This window comes from Zophobas morio, unplaced genomic scaffold (genome assembly GCF_036711695.1).
Source record: "Zophobas morio isolate AGI-343-1 ecotype UQ-CSIRO unplaced genomic scaffold, CSIRO_AGI_Zmor_V1 ptg000017l, whole genome shotgun sequence".
Classification (NCBI taxonomy): domain Eukaryota; kingdom Metazoa; phylum Arthropoda; class Insecta; order Coleoptera; family Tenebrionidae; genus Zophobas; species Zophobas morio.
Genome location: NW_026972122.1, coordinates 15,345,708 through 15,370,194, shown reverse-complemented (window position 1 = coordinate 15,370,194; position 24,487 = coordinate 15,345,708). Strand labels below are relative to the sequence as shown.

Sequence of the window (24,487 nt, the reverse complement as noted above, 5' to 3'; positions counted from 1 at the left end):
TAACTTTACTAAAGTATAAAAGCAAATCTATGTTAATGCAAGTTATTATTACACTCGTGTCACCTATGTGCAGTATATACATGTAAGTTTAGTTTTTGAAGCATATTCTTTACATTTTTTACGAATAAGTCTGATTTCCAAAATTAGCAAGAGTTTGAAGAAATAAACCTACACTTCCCATTACGAAAGCATGAAGAAATAAAAAATGGATAAATATGTTGTTTTAGTTATTTATAAACTCTGCCGATGTCAGGAAAAAATTAATCGACATTTCGTCAGCGAAGTTATTTTTTACAATCACGTGGTTATGGTTACTCGACTTCGCCTCAGCAAATAATACCCACATTTGTGATGAAACATCAGTCTTTGACGCCTCTCTACACAAATAACTAACACTGATGGTATTAAAACTAATTTGCAAATGTAACATCTTTTTATAATACTTAGAGCAAAGTTCAAAAAACTCATATTTAATCTCAAAGTAAAATTTGACTAAATTAGTATGATAATTATGGGCAAAATAAACTAGCGTTAAAATATGTAGTTGTTCCCACGTTTTATTTTGTAAATTCACTTTTTATTCACTGGAATAAATTTATTAACACAGATTTTAGATACTTTAACACCAACGTATTTTTCTGTATTTAGCAGTTTTTCATTTAATAAAATATTTAGAAGTCGAATCAAGGCCGACTTGTATTATACCGCAAATGGAAACCCATAAAATAATAATGTGACTGAAATTTACCCGTCGGTGTCATAGGAAAGCCATTGTTTTCTCTATTGTTATTTGTCGTCCCATGATTTTCCACTCCTCTGGGATTGTTATTGATGGCCGGGAATGAATCCACCATCGGTGAGCTCGGTGTTAAATTTGTCTTGCTCTGGTTGAGGTTAAGTCTTGAAGACGATTTGCTGCTTTCCAATAATGGCAACTGAAAAGTACAGTTTGAAGCAAATAACACATGCTCGCTTTGTTGTGTTTCGTAAACTAAACAATAAGAATAAAATACATAACGCAGTGAAATGCAGTTTTACGTTGTAGTAGTCACAAATACAAGAAACGCATTCTTTCTTTTCGTTGTTCTCAAAACTTTTTTACGAAATATAAGTAAGTAATACAACATGGTGAAGCGCCGAAACAATCCATTTAAATCTACTGCCGCATTGTGTATTTTATCATTATGTCAATGTTTATAATAACAATAATTTTTATTACAGACCTATTTATAGGTCTAATTTTGGTTAAAATAGACATGCAAGGTTGAAAGCTTTTTGCACGAATTAGAGCTTTCAGCTGTTATCAAGAAAGTTTCTGAACAATAAAATTCACGTTACTGTTTAAAATAGCTACAGAATTTCTAAAATATAACTCAATCACTACTTACTTCAGAGTGGATAAACGTAGTCTTAGATGTTGAATGGCCATTTTTAGAAGAGATTTTTAAGTGCTTTCCGGATGCCGTCGTCTGTGGTTTGGACCCATACTTTGTTGGCAATACGTCCTTATGGTGATGAGCTGCCGGACTCTATAAAAAACAATTCATTAATCATTTTATGGAAATGTTGGCATGCGAAAACACTAGAATTTTTGAGTGAGGAAAAAGAAACACCAGCGAAAGCTGTCATTCTTTTTCAGCAAAACAATGCCAGAAGAAAAGATTTACGAAAAATGTAAAGAGTCAGGCATTATTAATTGAGTTCAATGTCAGTAACAAATTATTAGAATAATTAATTAATCAAATATTCTGCGAATGTCATGATTCTAAATTATGTCCTATATATAGCTATTTAATCTTCCTATGGTGGGATAACACTTAATATAAGAATTTCTGCTTATCTCTTTCACAATTAGTTTTATATTACAAATTACGTTTTTAGTTTTGAACTACATACAAATACTACTAAACCATAATTGTCCAAACTGTCAATTTTTGTCAATTATTATTATTCATGTTTAACTTTTGTTGAAAGTTACAGGAGTATTATTTTAGTGGCCTTTGTTATTAGGTCATTACATATAACTAGAATGCTAAATAAGCTTTATCTGCTCATTCTTACCAACAATTTGATGACTTTATGTCAAAAATTTTGCATAATATATGCTATTTACGTTTTATAAAATAACATACTTCCATAATTTATGAATCCGCCTCGAAGTTTTACCGTAGACAAGTAGAGAAACAAATCAAAATTGTTGAATAGTCGGAAACATTGCAAAGTTGCCATAAGCATGATAAATCGTTAATCAAAATGTACCTACTTATCCTTCCCAAAAATTGGATTTGTTTGATCGTGCGTCAGAAGCGTAGGAAGTGCTGCCTAAATAACCTTAGACCAATTTTTAATTAACTCAAACTTACTATTTTAACCAAAGTACTTTTTTCAGTTTTCGTTTGATCCATTAAAAGTTACAAGTCTATAAAAAACATATTTTTTCTACTTTGTTATGCATGATCCATCATGCGTAAGTAATAGGATAAAACGTTGAAAGAGCTTCGGTTTCAAGTATACACGTGTCGAACTACTGATCGAAACTGATTTTTATTAATAACAGACAATGATCTAAAAACGGTATAAAATCAAGCGTGACAATATTAGTCTTGTGAAGGTTATTTTTAGTAGACAACCAGGCGACTTTTTGCACTTTCATGTTATAACATTTTAATGTTCAAAAACCACGCTCTGTATTACGTATTCATACGCAAATTTTAAGCGCATGAAAAAATGATGATCAAAGATGTTTATAACTACTATACAGAATTTTTAACTCCACGTGTGGATATAGACAAAACTTTCAGTTTCGGTAGATGGTTGTTAACTACATGAGTAGATTGTTTTATTGAATGTTGTTTCACTTTAAATCACTGTTAAATTCATATTCCACGACGACGGGCAAGCGTGCGTCTCAAAGCCTGCATGCAAGTTTTAATAGATTTATGGAAATGTCTCTCTGATGAATTAGAAGATAAATATTAAACTGCAATATACCGTCGATTTATTAAATTCAGCAAGCTCTGCTTTTACATTGATATTTATATCCCAGTTGTGTCGCAAACTGTGAATAGGGTCATTATTTATTATTGATTATTAGTGGTAAATTAGTTTGAATATACGTAAGGAGCTCAATAATCTCAAGAGATTTTATAAAATTAAGTTCTCTTTGTATGTTAGACAAAACGTGCTTTAAATTTCCTGATTTGGGATATTTCAAGTGGAAATTACAACATTTTGCTGCGTCTGACATATTCGTTGTTTTTAATTTCAACAATTTGGGCTTTTTTAAAAGCTCAATGAAAATGCGTCTGATATGTCAAAAGTTTTGCAGCGTTCGTGAAATATTTTAACTTGTAAATACACCGAATGTGGAATAAATATCGAGCAGATGTCCTAACAGATAAAATTATTTATTCGCTACTTCGTTACTAAACACTCCGCAGTAATACATATTTCATTTTTGAGTTTTAAAATAAAAAAAATTAATACATACTACAGACGAATATACTCGTATGTATAATTTGTAGATACTATTTCAACACTGCCTTAAATCAGGATTGTTTTTATAAATGTTGGATATATTGATTTTGATATTTGTACTACATAATTTTAATTTTACTCGGTATGTTTTTCAAAATTTTAGGGGAATTAAATGTGTCGATAAAACAGATTGATTCATATATGCAGGGGCGGCTGGTGCCAGGGGGCAAAAGAGCACGTGCCCCCCCAAAATTACAACGTCTACAAACACACTGGACATAGCAAAATAGTAATTTTCAATATTTAAAAAATTATCCGCAAATTTGTGTCATAATGATCAAAACTAATTTTTTTATTTCGCCCCACTTGTATTACATGTATCAAAACTTACATCTAAAGCTGTTGTGTCTTAAATATATGATATGTTATTGCTGATGAAGTGCTGGCTGAGAAAAGCAGAGACGGAGACCAAATCATGGTTCACTTAGACGTTTTGTTTATACCGTTGCCATTGAAACCGTGCGTCTAGTCGCGGTATTAAACTGGAATCGGGTCCTGATCCGACAGTGCCCACCAGTAGTAACTCAATTGCGGGTTTTAATTTTCACTCTGCGCCAGTGAAATTGTTTAATTTTAAATAAAAATAATGGATTCGGTTGAATATTTAATAAAAAATCGTCCTCTGTGTCATGACGGTAAAATTTTAGTGAAACATTTTAGGGAGAGCCACCCCCAATTTATTAATAATAAAAGTGTTCATGGCAAAACCAGAGACTTTTTTATTTTTATTGAATGTATTTTTGTATTTATTTCCGTCACACAATTTCGTCTATTAATTGGTAATAATTAACAACCTGTTTTATACCTTCATATTTAAATAATCAATCAAATGGTGACCCCCCATTTTAAAAGGTGACTAGCCGCCACTGCATATATGTACTATTTTTTAAGTTATTCTCTGTACGTAATTTAAGAACTAGCGTCAAATGAAGAATTCAGAATAGATCCTGTATTCTTTGTCTGTTATTTTTTGGATAACCCCCTTATGTAACGATAAAAGTTGAGACCTATTCTTAACCCATAATAATCGACGGATCATGTCGCGATCTATTTCAGGTCAGATCAGCTTAATAAAATTTTTGGTAATTGGTTCGGTGACGATAGACTGTTAGACGAAAATAAACCAAACTAAACCACCTCACGGAATTGTATCCTTTGCATCTTAACAAAAAATGCTTCCACAAGAAAGTACCGACGTAATGTATAAGTTAAAAAACTTTGTAATCATTTGGAAAGATTTTTGTTGTAGAAAAATAAAACAGTGTGTCGAATTATGTAACACTTTTTGTGATCTTCCTTATGTATTTAGCTAAAATATATTGATTGCAAATTTGATTAACTGTATATATGTATAATTATAGAACCTAATGAGATTGCGGTTGTGTTGCTTAAAGGAATCATATGTCAAAATTTGTTCACATTTTTTCTACAATACTCATCATCTACAGTGCGAAGAAGCTAAAAAGTTAATATAAAACAGTTACTTCTCTGTTAGGATAGCAACGTTCATTGTTAAATAATAACCTTATCAATTATAAGATAGATTTGACATTTAAACAATAATTTGGTTTGATGAGTTTGAAATTACCATACATTAACGGCAAATCAGATTTTACTAAACATATTATTTACTTAAAAGCATACTTATCTGTTATGTCGATATTTTTCGCTTTATCCTTTACTTATGTTTAGTTTTTAAGACAAAATATTCCTTTTAGCAACACATCATATTATTTACATCAGATTTATTTATAATGTGCCTAGTTAATAATATTTGTGTTTTTAAATTTTGCTGAATCCTTTGTAAAGAAAATCTCAATAATTGATATATAATTCATTTGTTTAGTCCTGGAGAAACGGTGGCTTTTCATAATAAAAACATACACAGTGTACGTTGATTAAATAAGTTTAAATTAGACTTTGAGCTGTAAAACTTTAGGGAATTTATTATCAAACTTCAAATTAATGAAACGTCAGTTAAGAAATTTATTTTATTTTTAATTAACAATTCAGAATTCATTGGATATGCTCACATTATATGTATACGCTATAAAGTCAAACATCTAGCCCCAAAAATATTCGTATCATTAAACTATCTATCGTCTGTGTCGATTTTTACTAGACAGATAATCTGCAAAACTACTGGACCGAGGGTTGTAAAATTTTAAATGTATTTTAGAGTATCATGTAGATGCTAACCAAAATGTGGTGAAATCCCCTCAAAATTTTATATATATTTTTTATAAAAATCTGAATCTTTGGGTAATTTAAGCCTCTAAATTATCAGATCATGAAATAATATTTCCCTTTTTTACTTGGAACCAGTAAAATAAAAATTAGAAAGTTTCGAATTGTTCGAAGCAAAACTGAGTTAAAACATCAATAAAAATATTTAATTTTATTCTCGATAAAAATATTTTCAAACTAATTAATAATTTAATCAATCGCACGCTCATATAGATTAGCTATGAAAGAGAAAGAACAATTAACATTTAGAGATAGAATCTGTATCAGCCTTCAAAATTATTATCCTCCCACGAAAGCCTATTTTTCACGTTACTCTTTACCAAGTTATGAATATGTATGAATCAGATTTATACAATAATTGGATCCGACTGCTTAGCTCGAAAATTACAATTGAAGCCTTTATTATTATTTTGCTGTGGGTTTACATTATCAGGTATGTTTCTGTGTTTACTAAACGATCGTTGTGTTCTTGCGTAAAACACAATGTCGTCTGATTCAATAACAACAAATGCGTAACATGATGCGTGTCTGACATAGAGCCGGTAAATCTTTCGTCCGTACACATTAGTGATAATGACCTTTATCAGATAGCCCGCGTCAGTATCAATTACGCCGCCATATTTAATAATAAATAGTTCATTTATTATTACGTTTAATTGCGGCAAATAAATTACCTAAGGAAAGTGCTATTATTTTGCAATAAAAAGGGGATTTTCACTATTGGAAGTAGACGAGTGTACTTTCAATTAACGTGGTTTCTCTCTTATTAAAAAGTTAAATTGTTAAATAGGTATGTTTTATCCATCAGGTGTGCACTGCTGGCATGCATTCTCCATTGGAAACTGTGACATTCGCAAAATGTCACGCTTTGCCTTTGAAACTATTTCACTCCGATAGTATCTTTACGTGATGTTGTAGTCTAAAGGGGAAAGTTGTGCTTTTGAGATCTAGGGTTGTATCAAGTGCCATTTTCAACTACATACATTTTTAACACACTGTGTAAGCTCTAGGTAAGTTCACCAGACCTGACAACGGTACAAAGGCAGTAAAAAAGCTAAATTTGTGTCAAGGACTTGAGACGCTATTGTTGAAAGCTTTCTTGTTTTATTAGCTGAAGAAATACAGCGCGGATATAAGGTACATGTACCGTTGCTGTCTACAAATCGGGATCATCGTTTGTCATTGTTAGCTAGTTTGCTCCGTTATTCAGTAATCGTGCTACGACTAGTTGCAATTAATTTCTTGGTAGCCGGTGTTGAGATTAGTAGGTAATGCACAGGTAGATAAATAAATACAAAGAAAAGATAAAAATGTTTGTACAACACGATAAGTTAGATGCTGTTATTTTTTAACGACTAAACCTGATTTATTTGAAACAGCTGACCGTGGACTATCACCGTAAAGATAGGTAGTGTAAAGTCTATTGCCGACATACATTTGAAAGGAAGTCTTTTGTGTTGATGTAATTGGGTATTTTTTCCGCTGTTTAAATGTAGTCGTTTGGTAGATGGCATAGTTCAATATTTTAAAAGGAGAAATGTGATCTAAGTTCTTATAAAAGCTACTGTTTTATCTTTATAAACGCACCAACTGAAAACAAAAAAAAGTGTTAAAATATGTTGCCAAAAAATTACGTATTCCACTTAGATGTGAATATTTTACTTAATTAATTAAATTTCGCTGAAAATGTTCTCGAGCAAAACAGTGTAAAGAGTGTTTACGCATTCGTAATTGTCAGTTTAAATGTATTTTTTTTTTATCTAAACACCTACCACACATTAAGCACATCATTACGAAAAATATATCTTACAATTAAAGAAGACGTGAAGACAGGGTTTTTACTCAACATCTTGAGCACAAACAAATTTGTTTTTCATTTGTTTGCTGCTTGGATCATTTTTCGATGTGGCTTCTGAAAACGTTAAAAAGTTCTTTTTTTTTTAATTAGCTCTGTGGATGTTCTTTTAATATTATAGTTCAAAAAACTGAGATTTAATGTCTGGTCGGACTAAAGTAGTTAACTTTTGTTGAAAAAGATTGAATTATTAAATTCAAATAAGCTAAATTTGTTATTCATGAAACACTCGCCCATTTATCGTTGAAATTTCTTCACGCAATGTGCTAGATCTGTTCAATTCTTTTGTGACATTTAATAACTACATTAAATTTATATTTTACGAAAGCGTTTTTTTTTGTTGTACGGCTGACATTTTTTAAAGAAACATGGAAATCTAGTTGTAACATAAACAACATTAATATTTTTATTAATTTTAAAAGAGATTAACAAATCGAGTGCAACTTTTTTGCAATTTTTGGTAACTGAAAATCGAAACAGTCACAATAAAACAATTTTATAAGCACCTGATGGAAACACTTGTATGAAAAATTATTGTTTGAGACATTGTCAGTTTGTTTCCTACCATAATTCTGTTTGAATATTTCACACGACCAAATCGAAATAAATAATGTCCGCCAGATAAAAATAGAAAAACAAAATTGATGTAAGACCAGCAAAAGAAAATAAAGAACCTATTTTTTTAAATGAATTCTAGAAACGAAAAAGAATATTAGTGATAACAATTAAACAACTGTTAAGATAAAACACGAAAAAACCAACCTTGTGTACAGACAAGTTTATAATGTAATAAAATGGAGAATGTTCTGTTTGAAAAATAAGATAATCCGCGAGTTACCTATTAAATTCTTAATATTTTGCAATACTTTCCAACATCGTTTACATTTTTGGCGCCAAAGGAAGTGAAAGGTTTCATGTCATCTTTAAAACAGACAAAACAGTAAATTTATAACTTAAAAATTATTATTTTACTCTAACCTGTAAACACAATGTTTTATATAATTATAAAATGATTTCATAACAATTCTTAAATACATTCCTAATCTTCTTCTATCGGAATAAAACATGTATCATAATGTAATTAATGATAGCAATGATTACAATGATTACAGCCACTTCAAAAGACTTAAAGATATATAGCACCTTGATTAATTTATTAAAAAAGTGGCTGCATGGTCCCTGTTGAAATGGGAACGATGCGTTTATATCAAAATAGTGTAGGTATATCTACAAATGGCACCAAAGCATTAATTTTTCTTTTTTATTTGTACCATGACACATTCATAACACCATGAACTTGTACGTATTTTCGCAAGTGAATTTTATTTATAAAAATGAAGTTGCTTAATATAATTTTAACAAGAAATAAAAGGGTAGAATAATAAATTATTGTGTCCGCAGTTGTATACATCTGCTATTAACGAATCCACTTACGATATTATTAAATCACATAAAAATAAACTGCATGCAGTAGGTCACTTTTATAACTTTAAAATAAAAAATTAAGCACGAAACATGAACGTTAATAATAAAAAACGAAAATTAAAAATGAACGCTGCTAACTTATGCAAATATATTTTTGTTTTTAATTTAAGGTTATCCTATTTATTTGTGAGTGCACGCAACGAATTTCGATGTCGTTGACACTGCACTGACAATGATCATTGCACTTGGAAGCGTCTAATTTATTACCTAAAGAGTCTCATGTCATTAATTAATTATGACAAAATGAACAACAAGTGGAATTTTAATCGAATGACAGTGGCGTCATGCAGGGACTGATCCTCGACCCAGCCCTTTTTACTCTTTACGAGCGACAACTTTTGCTTTTTATGTAATAAACAAACACTGTAGGCGGCTCATATAAATGGATGACCTGCAAATTTATTATATGATTTTTTCATGTATTTAATACTCTTGGACGTGGGAGGGAACCGAAACTTGCATTGAATGTTGTAAAGAACAATGTCAAAAGTAGGCTTACACTGTACTGGCGGCTGTAATTCATAACTTGTAAATTATAATGTAGGAACAAAGTCAAATGTTTTAAGCATGATAAGTGGTAATTGAATTAATAATAATCGGTATAATCAGAACAAGTAAATATTTGTAAGTATTAACATATAAATATTTACCAAGATTAACATCAGCTACCGGTAGTTACTTAAATAAATACGTAGGGGAACTAGGGGCTTGTTGTAACAGGGGTAAGTTGTAACACTAAATTTTTACCCACAATTTAAACTCTTTAACGTCAGGTATTTTACTGAATTTAATTCTTGCACCATAAGACATCATGTCATCACAACCACTGTTCCTTGAGCCAGCGCAGTAAGTGGATGTGTGCACGTGTCTCGTTTTGACCAAGTAATGTAAAATATTGCTTTAGTAAAATTTGGTTTTTCGTATCAGTTATTAATTAATTTAAAACTTTTAGTTTTGCATGTAGCTCAAAAATTACTCAGCTTTGATATTCCTTACACATTTTGACGCTAAGCCACATAATTTTGACGAAATGTAATTAAATGTAGAAAATTGTGCTACGGGGCATGTTGTAACAATAGCTTTGATGCAAGTTGTAACATGTTACAACTTATCCCAAATTCACTTCTACAAATCTCATACCTAGCATACGAAAAGCGAGCCAAAATTTTGACCTATGCCATTTATCGCTTTCCAGATATATTAAGAAAAAGGAAGACAACACTCAAATTTTTAATGTTAACTCTTTTTCTAAAAGTTTATTTCAGTTTTACTGAAAAAAAATTGTATATAATGAAGTGTTGTGTTGATTTTTCAAAAATAAAGTCTAAATATGTATCAACATCAGCTTTATTTTTACTGGTACTGCCTGTATGATGGCTGTTACAACTAGCCCCAACCACGGGGCAAGTTGTAACAATGCACTTTTTTTAAGAAAATGCCTGGTGTGAAGTGAAGATGAACAATTTTGACCTTTTGCCTGTTCAGTCCAATAGGGGAATAGTTAGACTACCGATAGATACTTTTATAATGGTCAAACAGCTAATAGATACCAAATTATATTCGTTTTCCTAAAAACTGTTACAACAAGCCCCTCGTTCCCCTACTAGTAATAATTACAAAATACAGATACAATATATAATTAAATATTTCATTTAAAAACATTTAAAGACATTATAGTTTATTTATTCAAAACTACACCACTAATCTTTGTACGTTTATTCAAATTAAAATAGTTTGAATTTATGACATTGTAAAGACTCAGATATCTTTATGTTTACCACATAAAATAGAAATTCTAAGTTTCCCTTTTTGCTTCTTAGTAGGTGATTATATGTCTTTGTGTTCTATTAGTAGTGAATCAGAAACCAGTACTACCTTGCAATGAAATTCTAACATAATTTAAACCTAGACAAACGCTTGGAATACAAATGAGTAAACAAACAGTAATACAGAATCTAACGCATTGTAGAAACTGTATTCACACCTACGGCTCCCGATTAAAATGCGGAAATGCTAATAATGATATTGTAAATATTTATCCAAGACTAGTGGTTCTTTATGCATCTAAAATCTATTAGTTTATGATAATCTGTAAAATAATGATTAACGTAAAATAACACGTCCCAGAAGAATATTCTTAGTATTCCGCCAAGACATAAATCAGTTTAATTCCTGATTTACTTATAGTCTCACCTGATAGCTAACAAGGTGTCTAGACGGCAAAATTTGGACGTTGTCTTTTGCTTTAGCCAGTAAAGCTTGTTCGGACCAATAACTTACTATATTGCGTCTAGACGTTCTCTTTCTTATAAAACACACCGGATTTAGCTCTAAAAGTTTCAAGTTCGTAGGCAAGTCTTGTTAGAGAAACTTTATAAGTGCGTAAAGTAAATTATCAGATATCAGATATCGACAGTACATTCGAAACAGTTCAAATGCCTGAAATCCACATACCGATATGCGTTTGTTAAAAATTTTCCATTTAGTTTGATAATATTGATCCACCCAGACCTAAACAGACGCCACGTGTTTATGACATTATGACTTAACAGAGAATTTAGTTTTCACTTTAGTACAGTATACGCTTTAATTCGTGCTCACAACGAATTAAAGCGTATAGGTATTTCAGGCGTAAAATTTCTATTAAATAACACGCAAATAACAAGAAGAAAAAGTAAAACTTGATAAAATATGCATGCCCATCTAACGTCCACTTCATATTAACAGTGCATAAAGCATTTTGTATAACATATTTTATTGGACTATTTTCATTTTATCAACAACACACCAAATCCCAAAAGAAGTCACAGGATTTTGTTATCCCTTGTTTGCTGTTATTAAAATTACTTTTATTTGTCAAAATATGGTTGTAACTTGCAGTTTCTCAAGAATTCTTATACTTTTTAAAGTTTCAGTGATATGCCATTTATAAATTTATATTTTTGTTATGACTTAAGAATGTTTAAACTTGCGGAATATAAATGGCGCACAAAAATGAGCATCGCTAGGGTGCGTGGCGTGAGGTATCTGTGCAGTTAAAACATTTTTATTCAAAGATTTCTTTGAATATTTCAGAAACTCGTTTATGCAGATAGCTTCAAGTATATTTTTCGGGGAATTTAAATACATCAATGCAATAAAGATCATATGTTAAAACTGGCTACGTTTAGTTCTATTATTGCTAAAAACTCAAAACAAAATTTTGACCAGATTCCGAAATATGATAAATGCAATATATGATTAAAATAAAAAAAGGTTTATCGAATTTAGATTAATAGCAAAATTTTAGTAAGTAAAAGTCAGATATGAATACCAACGGATGGACTGTCATGGGTTTCTACGTTGCCACTTAAATGTGAACTGGAGTGTATACAAATGACGAAATTGAGTATTTCAACCTAAAAATTACGTGAATGTTTAAGTGTGCGTTCGTTTTTGTTATAATTAGCATAATATAAGTGGCAAAAAATTGTCGAGGGAAATCAAGCCATCAAGAAGTCGATTCAGTTCGCTCGATATTTCGTGCCAGTTTTTTAACCTGATAGTACTGATAGCATAGCAAAGAGATTTAAATTTTAAAGCTTGTACCTTTGAAAATCATGTAGGGGAATATAATTTCCAAATCAACCATCCCTCGTGGTGATATCTGAAAATCACTTTTATAACTAACGCGTGATTGAACTCCAATCTGATTAGTTCGCAATTACGTCGCTAAGTAATTAAATTTTTTACATGTTTATTGTGGAAGCAAGAAAAGTGGCTGAAAAATTACTTTTATAATACGTCCTTCAATCATTGCGGGGAAAAAATATTCAGTGGATATGAAATTTTGTTGTTATACATAGTTCATGTTAGGCTATTACAACATAATGTCAACTCGCTTTTTTTTGTTCCTCATATTTGCTGTTTATAAACTTAGAATTCCAAATAGTCAACTTTATTTACATTTTGGTTTGTGGAACATATGAAAATTTCATTGTAGACCGTAGCCAGCGAAGTTAAATTCTTAGAAACCGTTTTTATAAAAAAATGTTTGTTTTCGCGGCTTTTAAATTATACTTTGTTTAATTTTAAATAATAAATGCTCCGTCGACACCTAGAAAATTTGCATTATTTTAAAAACTGTCCTTTAATTATGATCACAAGGAAGCAGTTGAAAACAGAAAGTCCGTATTCTACTGTAACTATAACGATGACCTACAGCAAATTGTAAATAATGACAACGCTGAACGCAGTTCATCCCATGAATGTGTGATGCGTGATTCCCTTGTCAGTCACATTATTTTGGATGAATAATAAATTCATGACGTCAATTTCTCCGCTGCAGAATGTTTTAGCTACGTATTTTACAGCGTTTCATTTTGCGATAATCGGATCATTAAAAATCAACAGTCGCATGAGTTGAAGAGGAACGCTGATCTCGTTTACCATCAAGTTATTATTATTTTTTTGATAAAATTGATACAATAGTAGTATTTAAACAAATTCATCTTATAGAAATCTTGCTTGAAATAAATCGTCGAAACAAATAGCACCAACCGACTTGTTGGTCTCAGTGGTCGAAGATTAAAAATCTAAAATCGATTAACAGCGTTTTAGTTAATTGCTTATCAAACATTTTTCTAGCAAGTGGTTGGTTTAAATTTCTGGAAAACTTCTTTGACGTCAAATGGATGTGCACCACATACAGTGTAAACACTTATGGCATATTAGGTCACAATACTATAAAAATTCAACCAGATAATTTTATGCCAGATGGTTTTCAGTCGCCACAACAGTAAAACGTTCTAATTATCACTGGTCAGATTAGTTATCTGCTCCAGCACATATTTGGGATTCAATTAAAAATTTTTTGCAACTTAAAAATGTATGGTGATCTCAGCATTAAATTAATAAGTTCTTGTACACCATAGGAAATTCATGAGTATACAATAATCTCCATTTGTTTAACACAAATATTAGCATTGGGTAGAGTGTTCATCTTTTCGAATTTACCGTTACATGTTAGCGAAGGTGCTAACTTTCGTCTGCGTATATGAAAAAGAGGTAGGTGTAGTTTGTTTAATTAAGCAAATCACTACGCAAAAATGTAACAGGAACATCAAAGATTAATGACCCACATGAGTTTTTATGAATGAGGCAAATACATGACTCTGTCACTTTTTATTAGCATTCACTAATAACAGTGCTTAAGCCAGGTAACAGACCTATATGTAAATACAGGTAAAAAGGGATAATAAAACGCAAATTTGAATGATTTTTTACTTGATGTTCTGTTAGTATTGTGCATTTAACAGAAATAAATTATACCTACGGTTCGTATGACATTTGGCCGTATTTCATTTTATATGTGCCACAAAGATAACCAAGATAAGCTTGACTGTAGTACACCACATATGGCTTAGTTTCGACTGTATAAAGCTAAATCAATTTAAAATGTCAATCATCTTGTTAACTTGCCTGGCAGACTGTCGGTGCTTATGAACAATGCTATTTAACAGCGCATCGTCTACAAACAATTCCATTGCGAAATTCCAATTAAAATAAATTTAAATTCTCAGCCTCCAATATTTCAATATAACCTTTGATATTCTGCAAATATAACTATGACTACATGAGCTACATTAAAAACTGTTAAACCATATTCATGAAATTTCATATCGAGATTATGCATAATAAGTCGCTCGGAGAGCACATTACATTTTTAAGAAGACGTGACTGGAAAATAAAAATGCAAGATGAGCGGTAAAGAATAATTCAACGCGGTGGCTGGGTAATGTGGATGAAGCTTCCGTTTAGAGATGTTAACATTAGATCGGATGTCATCCAGTTTGCCTTTATCCAGCAGGATCGAACCCGAAACGTGACGTATACTCCGCTGAATCTTGTAATTTAATTACTTGTCTACCCTTAGGTGTATACAAAGCGTAAAGAAAGTAGGCTGCCTTCGAGACAAAATTTAAGATTACCTCGAAGGATTATTCAACTTAAAATGATGTTTCCGATATCTTGGTAGGTTCAAAGCAAACCATATCTGTAGCAGTTCACTTAAAAATTTTACCTTATAATTACACAAAGAAAAAATGCCTAAAGTGAAATTGAAAAAAAATATGTTCTAGCACAAGGTTTGTTAATTATGTAACTTACGAAGTCCACTCTTGTTATTTTAAAAATATAGCAGTTGTGTATTTATGGGAATTCGGAATTGTATGAATGCAGTTTGTTATAAAATATGCGATATACATATATACACCAAATGTGCAGAATGTGCTTATTTATATAATAATCTTATACACATAAATATATAATAAAAATAGCTAATGAAATATATCAAGTTTGCTGTATTCACTTTAATGTAAAACAATTTATGAGTAAGTGCTTTTCATTATTTTCAGTTGGCAAATTTTGCCTTATATCTATTAATACGCATTTATGCGTTGAATCAATCCGTTAAACTCAAACGAATGTAATTAGTGTGTATTTTAAAACAGTGATTATATTCGATTTTAATTAACTTCAACGTTATCATAATCTCGATTCAAACCTTTGCTCACTTACTGCGGAAATTTAGAGCCAACATTTTTTTCGAAAATATGAAATAGTCCACTTATTCCCTTCACAATATTTCTTTAAAATTTAAACAGATGAAAATCAACAGGTTATTGAAGCGACAGTAATTCAATTTCAAAATCTAAAATTACTTTGAAGACAAATTCATAATTTAATCTAATAAAGGCAAGTTTATGAAGCAGTGGGTTGATTGTGACATTTACATTTAAAAATAGCATTGTTATTTTCTTCTTAAAAATTCAATTAACTAATTAATTTATGAACTAAAAATAAATTTTCAGCTTTTAGGTACGTTTTGCAGCTTGTGATTATTACTTCCTGTGGCAAAAAAGGATTGTTTATTTAATCAGATTTTTCCAACTTCAAATTTCCAAATTAATAAGATACTTTCAAACACTCGTTATTCAAACATAAATTGTGAATAATAATAATAAGAATAATTTTAAAGAGTACATTTGTTAACCCTCGGAAACTTTTATTTTTCGGTTCTTCCTTGAATATACTTTATCATAAACGAAAGTAGACCCATTCTTATTTTCTTTGCGGTTCAGGTTTGAATTTTGGGCGCGTAAGTCCAACAATAATTATGTTTTTTAATTTTATAAAGATGATTAAGTTAATACAAGAATTATGTTTGTTATGTTATGTGTAGTACTTGATATTAAAAGAGTGTTAGCATTTAGTCTACTTTCAAAACGTACTTTTCTCCATAAAATTTTACTGACAGTTGAATACAAAATAGTAATGAAGTAATGATATAATTACAAGAAATGTTTAATATTGTTGGTGTCTACTCATAAAAAGCATGTTTACTTTATACCGCGTTCCTCACAAATCACCTTGACGTTTCCAGCAAAGGTGTAATAAATTTTCATCGATGATGTTGAGATTACACAACATTTCTAGTTACTCTTATTACTGGAACGGAATGAAGAATGAGCTTAATTTGTGTGTGGCCCTCAAATAAATATAAGCGAAGAGGTGTAACTACAGTGTTGAAGCAAGTAGTCGAATAATTTCATTTTTGAAAACCATTATGAGATGAAGATGATATTGATATGTAATAACATAGTATTGTCACAGTATGCTACTATTGACGGCATATTTGGAACTACATTTAATACATATGTGTTCCGCTGTTGCCTTTAGGTTATTTTTCCATCGTGGTTAAATTAACTACCTCCCTTGTTTTTTTTTACTTGCGATATAATCACCTTAAATGAGTCATATAACAAGTGACTGGAAATATTTTGCCCAGATATTATTATATTATTGGCAATAAAAAATGAGATTACTAACCGGATTTACTCCAGATCACTTTATCTAAATAATTGCTTTAGAAAAATTATATCAAAGAGCACATGGAAAATTTTAAATTGATTTTTTTCCTTCGTATGTTATGTCGAATGAGTAATAATAGACTCGAAACTATTTAAGTATGAACTGTTTTCCTATGGAATGGGTTATAATATGATTTTACAAAACGTAAGAACATGTAATATTTCATTCATTTCATTAAGTAATGCTTTAATTAAAATTTAATACATTTGTAAGCGACAGATAGTTAATACTGATTACTTGTCGACTGTGTGGATGTCCTGATTATGTATGATCTGATTAAACCTAAACTGAGCCAGGAATCTCACTTAATGGAAATAATATCTACTAAGCACTACGCATACACTTTAGTTAGAATCTTCTGTTGCGGTGAAACAGGCACAAACAGTGTCATGAACTCGCATAAATCAATTGTTGAAACCCGAACACTTTTTCAGGCGCTTGCTATTGGTTTATTGATATGCTGAATCCAAAAAAAAATCATTTCCCTTTGTACAGTATGACATTATTTACATCTCAATGCATTATGCTTATGTGTATAGGAAGTTAGTAAATTTAGAATTATAACTGAAGAGAATAATTTAAGTAAATGTACGTTTAAGTCACTGTAACTATTCTAACAATTAGAATAAACAGAATAAACAAAATCTGCTTACACAGGATTCACAAAATTCAGATTATAAAATTAGAGAGGCAAAATTTGTTCTGAGAGAAAATCTCATGCTCCCTTACATTTTTCTCAAGATTTAAGATTCACTTTTTATTATTTCAATCGTTGGGAAGATAACATTTCTCCGCAGTGCTGCTGAAGTTGAAAAGATAAGACAGATAATGGTTTCCGGGGTTTGAGAATATCAATGCAAACGATTTAATTAAAGTAGTCAACAACCATTTTAAACAATAAACTTGTTGCGTATAGCACAATCCGCCATCCTCTTCGCGATTTACTTGTGTTTTAGAAAAGAAGAGTTAAAAAAATGCTACTTGCCATATAGTCATTTATTTACTATTTAAGACATCAGTTATATTTAAATACCATGTTACATATCATACTTCTCGTCCTGCACATTATCCTGATGCTGATTTCGAGCAATTAAATTTATTTTTAAAAATTTAAAATTTTTATTAATATTATTCTTTTTACTAATATAAACTTTTGGTTACTACTGCATGAGGGTCAGAATTAGTTGATTACGTTAGTCAACAAATCAATTCAAAACGCAGATTTACTACGCGTAGAGATGCTAAAAAGTCTATCTTCCTCGTTTCGATTTGCTAATTCCTATTTTCTAGAAGAGTCACGACAGAGAAACCGCGTATGTATCGCAGCAGAAAAACCCGAAATGAAATGAACAGAAACGGAACACGAACGAAAACAAAAATAAGAAAACTACTGAGTCTTTCAAAGATGTTTTTGTCCATTTTTTGAAACACATTGTCAACATATTCTTGAAAAAGTGCAGGTATTCTTTGTATGTTTGCAGTTAAATTGTGTCCCATGACTGACTTCCTCTTGTTTCTAGTATCTTCCGTAGATTATGGTGCAAACGTCGGAAGTTAAGATCATCGGATAAGATAAGCTTTTGACGTTGTTCATGAAAACGAAGGTAAAAAATCGGCCGAGGGTCAGGTAAATCATTGATTCAATTCAATAGTACATTGATACGCGAAAAAGTAATACCTTTTACCTATATTTGTTGAATTTTATTCAAATTGGTTGTCACAAAGAAATTTTCCGAAGTCTAGAAACTGATTTCAAAAATTCGCTCGTATTATTTCTTCTGATGTATGAATCTGTCTTTCTGAAAAATGGTTAAAGTTCAGTCAATGTATCTGGAAATCTATGCTTGTGGTATAACACCTTTTTCGAAAGTCTAGTAGTAGATATGAAAAATAAAACAGTACAAATAACCACTGGATTAATTTCAAAGCTGATAAATTTTGAAAGTGTGGTAAACAATATAAATACTACATAAATTATTATCATCTGAGTTACTATTTTAGGTCTGGGAATTATAGATAATCTTCATGACTCTCTACAAAAATAACTAGTAGTGTAATATTTTTTAATTGTTGACGTCATGTAGGCAAGGAAAAATTTAAGACTCTAGATTTATGCTTACGTATATATTCCAAATATTTTCGTCACTGACATTACTCACAAGATAAGATTCTTTAAGATCGTGGTCATTCACCGTTAGCAAGATAACATTTATTGATACTGCCAAAGTCGAAATGTCGTTGAAAATGATAAGACAGATAATCGCTCCTGCAGCTAGGAACTCAGCTGCAGTCGGTTTAAATAAACAACAAACGACTGTGTAATATATAGCAAATCCGTTTTCCCCAGCGATTTAGTAATGTTTTATAAAAGCATATTTGCACAAGTAAATAAAACAAGTCGACCACTAGAAAAACGCGAAACGAAAATCAACGAATATCGTTCATAAAGAGGCGACTGCCGCAGAAAATATATTATGCACCACTACATTTAGGTATATCTAAAATGGACTGCTAAACAATGGTAGAGAAAATTGAGTGAGCGGTAGTCGGTGTAATTTTAGCCTATAGCTTGCGCGCCACCCCGGTTTTGTGTAGATCAAAATCCATTTTGTACTTATTTCTTTAGGAATTTCATGTATAACTTTTACTTTGGTGTTATTGAATATAGTAAAATTATTATACTCACACATATATGTATATAATTCTTTTAAATCATTTATATGTAAGTACAAACGTTCAACAATTACATAATATATTGTTTTGTTAGAAGTAATAATGGCTTTTGCTTACGAGTTACACCTTATTGTAAATAACAGAATGTCTAAATAAAAAGTGATGTTTCTATGACAATTGCAAAAAAATTGTTTCACTGCTTCACTGGAGTTACATTAATAAATGACATTAATGTAAAATCTAATACTATTAAACGAGCAAAGTTTGTATATATATATTTATATATATATATATAATGGGTTTCTCGAAAACGGCTCTAACGATTTCGATGAAATTTACAGGTTAGGGGTTTTTTGGGTCAAAAAATCGATTGATCATAGTTTTAACTGCTGAAAATTACAGCTTCATGCATTTTCAGCAATTTTCAGGCAGTGAATTATATTTGTTGCTAGGCAACTTCAGATGACACTACACGAACACGAGATTGTTTTATAAGAGAAGTTTGGGTGACAGTCTGACAGTACGTTTGACGTACCTTTTTATCTTCAATTGTACGTACCGAAACATACTCCACTGTATAGAGGACGTTAAAATTCACCTTCTGAGGTGAGAAAATTTACCGAAAACTAAAGAGTGAGCGGATAAAAGGCACGCGAAAGTGCGTTGAATTGAGATTATTTTGTCAAGCATTCATTTCAGAGGTTTCGCGGTCGGAGTCAATGTGTGATCGTTTTCCGGGATGGGACCGTGTTATTTGAGTTTTTGGGCTCAACGTTTCGCACACTTTCGTAAGTGGCATCTTCGGGAGCAGGGTTGAGATTGAGAAATTAGGAATAACGCAAAAGAGCACGGTAACTCAGTATGATAACCACACCAGAGGCGAAACTCTTCTGGCAGTAAGAATGTAGTTGTGACCTTTTTCTAGAGTCGAGAGAGAGAACTAGGAAAAAAAAAGAACGACAGAGAGAAAACTTGGGTAACAAATGAGATTGTAATAAATGTCAAACAATAATTCCAGTTTTCTGTTCTTTAATCTCTACATGTCACTTATCACTGTTTAAAACAAAGACTGCTTATGGAATTTCTTTTTTAATGTGTATTTTTAATTAGCGCGTGTACTTCAAAATGCATACTATACGCATAATTATCTGTCCTAATCTGATCTAATACTACCAAACGAGCCGAGTGAAGCTCGGTCAACCAGATATTAATTATTAAATAAGGTAACAGATCTTGATTGTGCGTACATTATAATATATTTCGTCACGGGTTTGATTGGTGTTAGAGAATTCTCAAAATGTACATGTATACTTTATCATATCGAATGCATCAGAAATGTGTTGACGTTGAAAATTCAGCTCTAATGAATGCAATAAAGTTAAAACAATAGTGAACTTGGCCTACAAACACGGTTGCAAATATATTTTAACGCTTTTGCAATGTTTGTTCTTGTTGACAAAAAAAAGGATTGGCTGTTCTACCACTTATAAAATTAGCAGATACTTAGTGACCGCGTCCAAACTATCTTAATATTACTGTGGTGTTTTCACTAACGAAATATATTTTAGGTTAGTGATTTCCTTGTTTATTTTGTTTAGTTAATTCATTAACCTCATATGATAAACCGTCGCTTGTTCATAGGTTGATACCCCAGTTACCCTGCGTACTTATCATTTTGCAAAACCTACTTAGATACTTCACAAATTGTCACGTGTTAGTTATAGGTTATATAGTAATAAGTATAATTAAGATTTTTTTGCTGGGTGCAGGAATGTGTATGTTTTTTTGCCAGAGCTGCTCCATTGCAGTAATTTTTTGGTAAGTACTTCGATTTTCCAATTCCTTGCAAAAAAATAAAACATGTAATTCTAGATTTGTTATAATTTTAAATATTCTGACATTCTAGACTACATCAAACCGTGGTCAGTCCTTGACATGTGATTCTATATATTTCAGAGAATTCAGTGAAAAAGAAAGAACAGATAGTCATCGCTGGGGATAGGGAATCTAAATGCAGTGATTTTGATTAAACTGATCAACAAACCATTTTGTAACGTGCAGGGAATCCGTCTTCCTCCTTACGGGTTTGCTAAAATTTTCAAAGAGAGCTTCCTTGCACAAAATAAGCAAAACAATTTGGCGGTAAAAAGTCACAACAGAGAAGCCGAGCATGTGTCGCAACAGAGAAACGCGAAATGAAAAGAAACGAAGAAGAAAGTAAAGCAAAAGTGTCCATAAAGAAGCGCCTGCCGCACAGCATCTAGGATGCACCACTACATCTATATCTAAAATGGTCTGCTAACAATGGTAGAGAATACCGAGTGGTCAGCGTGAGTCCAGCCCATAGTTCGCGACCCCCGGCTGCTGGGGTACGTATGGTAGGCGCACATCAAGGGCCGCGGGCCGCTGAAATTTCCCGACCCATGATCAACACGCACTCACAAGGCACCAGGAGGCGTCCGGACTCTTTTGAGATGAGGTCGCAAACTAATGCCATCGCCTAAGCGATGCTGTGGCCCGCGTTCCCGACGATCAATACGCCGAGATCGCGCATGGTCGTCTCCTCCATCACGGATCTGTTCCTTTTATTAATGTTACTCGGCGGCGATTGCCCTTTTTGTGGATTACAAATTATAATGTGCAGCCACCGGACTTTTCCCGGAAATTCCCGGAGCGCTACTAGCGATACCCGCGGAATCTAACAAGTTGTCTCATGGAGAAGTGGCTCGGAAAGCTGACCCAATGTATTACCGGATTATACGGGAATGAAGGATGATGTCGGTAATAAAGATGTTAATTCCAAAGCAGCGTATAGACAGCTAGGACGTGACGTGCGGCCGATTCAAGGCATCAATTTTTATGGTTTGATCTAGAAAGGGGTGGATTGTTATTTCCGCGTCTAAATAGTTTTGAAAATATGTGGGTAATGGGAAATTTATACAAAATCAACTCTCGGTCACGGAACGATTATTAAATTTCCAAAAATATAAAACAATTGTGGTGGAAATATGACAAAGTGGATTCTCTAGAGCGCAAGGGTTGTGAAGCGGAAAATTGATTATATGTTTTTCTATTATTTCCGGTTTTGGATGAGACAACGTCAGTTTTGAAGGCAAGTTAGCTATTCATTTTGAATTATTATATCTTCTGACAGCGACTTGAATTAGAAGTAGTCTAATCCGCTACATTTTCTTTATGCATAAAAAGATTGAAAAAAAACTACATTTTATACATTTAGGTACTAGAAAAAAAAAACAGTTTGCTATTGTTCAGCATATAGTAACTGATACTGATCTATGTTGTTGACCCCGACGTCTAAACCACCGCATCAGTTTTTTTTTTTTTCACTTTTACGCACAAATGCAAGTCACGATAAGTTAGTTGTGACGAGGAACCACGAATTCTGGGATTTTACTCACAGGCGGTTGATCTATAAGAGGGAGCATTTTTAGCAGATATTCCTACCATTCGATATCCCAAACCTTGAAATATTTGTTTAAAAACAGAATACGACATTTTAACGTTATTCTAGTTCAACTCATTAATTGTAGAAGTTTGTAATGCAGTACTATTGTCGAGACACAAAAAAAAAAGATTAATCAATATGTAATCTATATGGATTCAAACCTTGCTTTTTTAATAAGCGCATCGATTAATTTTATTCATTTTAAACATTATAGTTGGAATTTTACTCAAAATATTACGTCAATTTTTGTTCAATTGATTTTTTTAACGTAATCTAAACACCAAGTAGCCATAGTTAATTTTTGGCAAAAAAGTAAGATCAACGTGTGAGGTTTATTACCGTCTATCTTTTTGTAAAAATACATAATTTTGTCGCTGAACATCATGAACGTACCATACGTCGTATTTTTTCAAAAATGAGATCAAAAAATTAAGTTCTATAAACGAAATAAATACACAATAGTTGTAGTACAATGACAACAGTTTTTATAATTTAGAGAAAAGTGTTTAGGTTCATGTGGAGCTCTTCCAAGTGACAAAGTTTGTGTTTTTTCAATTTCTTAAAAGTGTTTTGTTGCGTTTAACAGATTTTTCAGTGCGACATATTTTTTTTTAAATTTGATTTATTCTGAAACCCATGCATATATCTGTAGATCATCATTAAAATCTTAGGTAAAACCTAATTCGTGATGAATAAATTAACTATTTCTTTGAAATAAATTAATTAAATGAATCACCTTTCATTTATTTTTTATTATCATTTTATAGATCAGGTCTTTAAGAGTGTGACAACAACTCTTGGTTTCCAAATCTACTACCACTTGGGTTTTTTCCGTCATATCCACAATACCATCAGTAACTAACGTCATCACGAATCTATTTCATTGATAAACGATAAATACTCGAATCAGTGGTTTTTTGTAGTTACTCTGTGTACAAATATAAAGATATAATGGGTGTGTTTAATCTACCATATGATAATGCTCTTCAGTAGAAATTTTCCGGTGACGGACATACGAAAATTTAACATACATTTTTGTAACTGTGGAAAAATTAAGATTTTCTAGTTAGTAGTTACATGCACATTTGAGCTGTCATTAAGTTAAATAAGTTATTATCCTTGCAGCATCGAAAATTTTAATGAATCTACTTCGATGCCTTTCAACAGATACATTTTGATTTTATCAAGAATACGAGTTGTAACTCTCAACACAGAACTTCTAAAATACATTATTACTTAAAAAATAAAAATGATTTTGAAAATTACTGTTGCTTAGTGTCTGTCTTTTACTTTTTACTGCTGAGGATTATAAA

The 24,487-nt window shown here is 31.6% G+C and overlaps 1 protein-coding gene across 4 annotated transcripts in view; it reads right to left on the bottom strand.

Moving 5' to 3' along the window:
* LOC135130696 (dual specificity tyrosine-phosphorylation-regulated kinase 2-like) overlaps positions 1-24,487 on the bottom strand; it is a 53,269-nt gene that overhangs the window by 16,500 nt on the left and 12,282 nt on the right. The window contains exons 1-3 of one of the 4 annotated variants that reach the window (XM_064058130.1): positions 22,012-22,199; positions 1,389-1,529; positions 749-935 (exon numbers count right to left, since the gene is read on the bottom strand). In XM_064058130.1, the coding sequence (XP_063914200.1) occupies positions 749-935; positions 1,389-1,529; positions 22,012-22,098 (415 nt within the window). In that variant the 5' untranslated portion in view covers positions 22,099-22,199. Of the gene's footprint in view, positions 1-748; positions 936-1,388; positions 1,530-21,752; positions 21,950-22,011; positions 22,200-24,487 lie in introns of those variants that run through there. The other 3 variants (XM_064058131.1, XM_064058134.1, XM_064058133.1) reach the window with 3 other exon arrangements.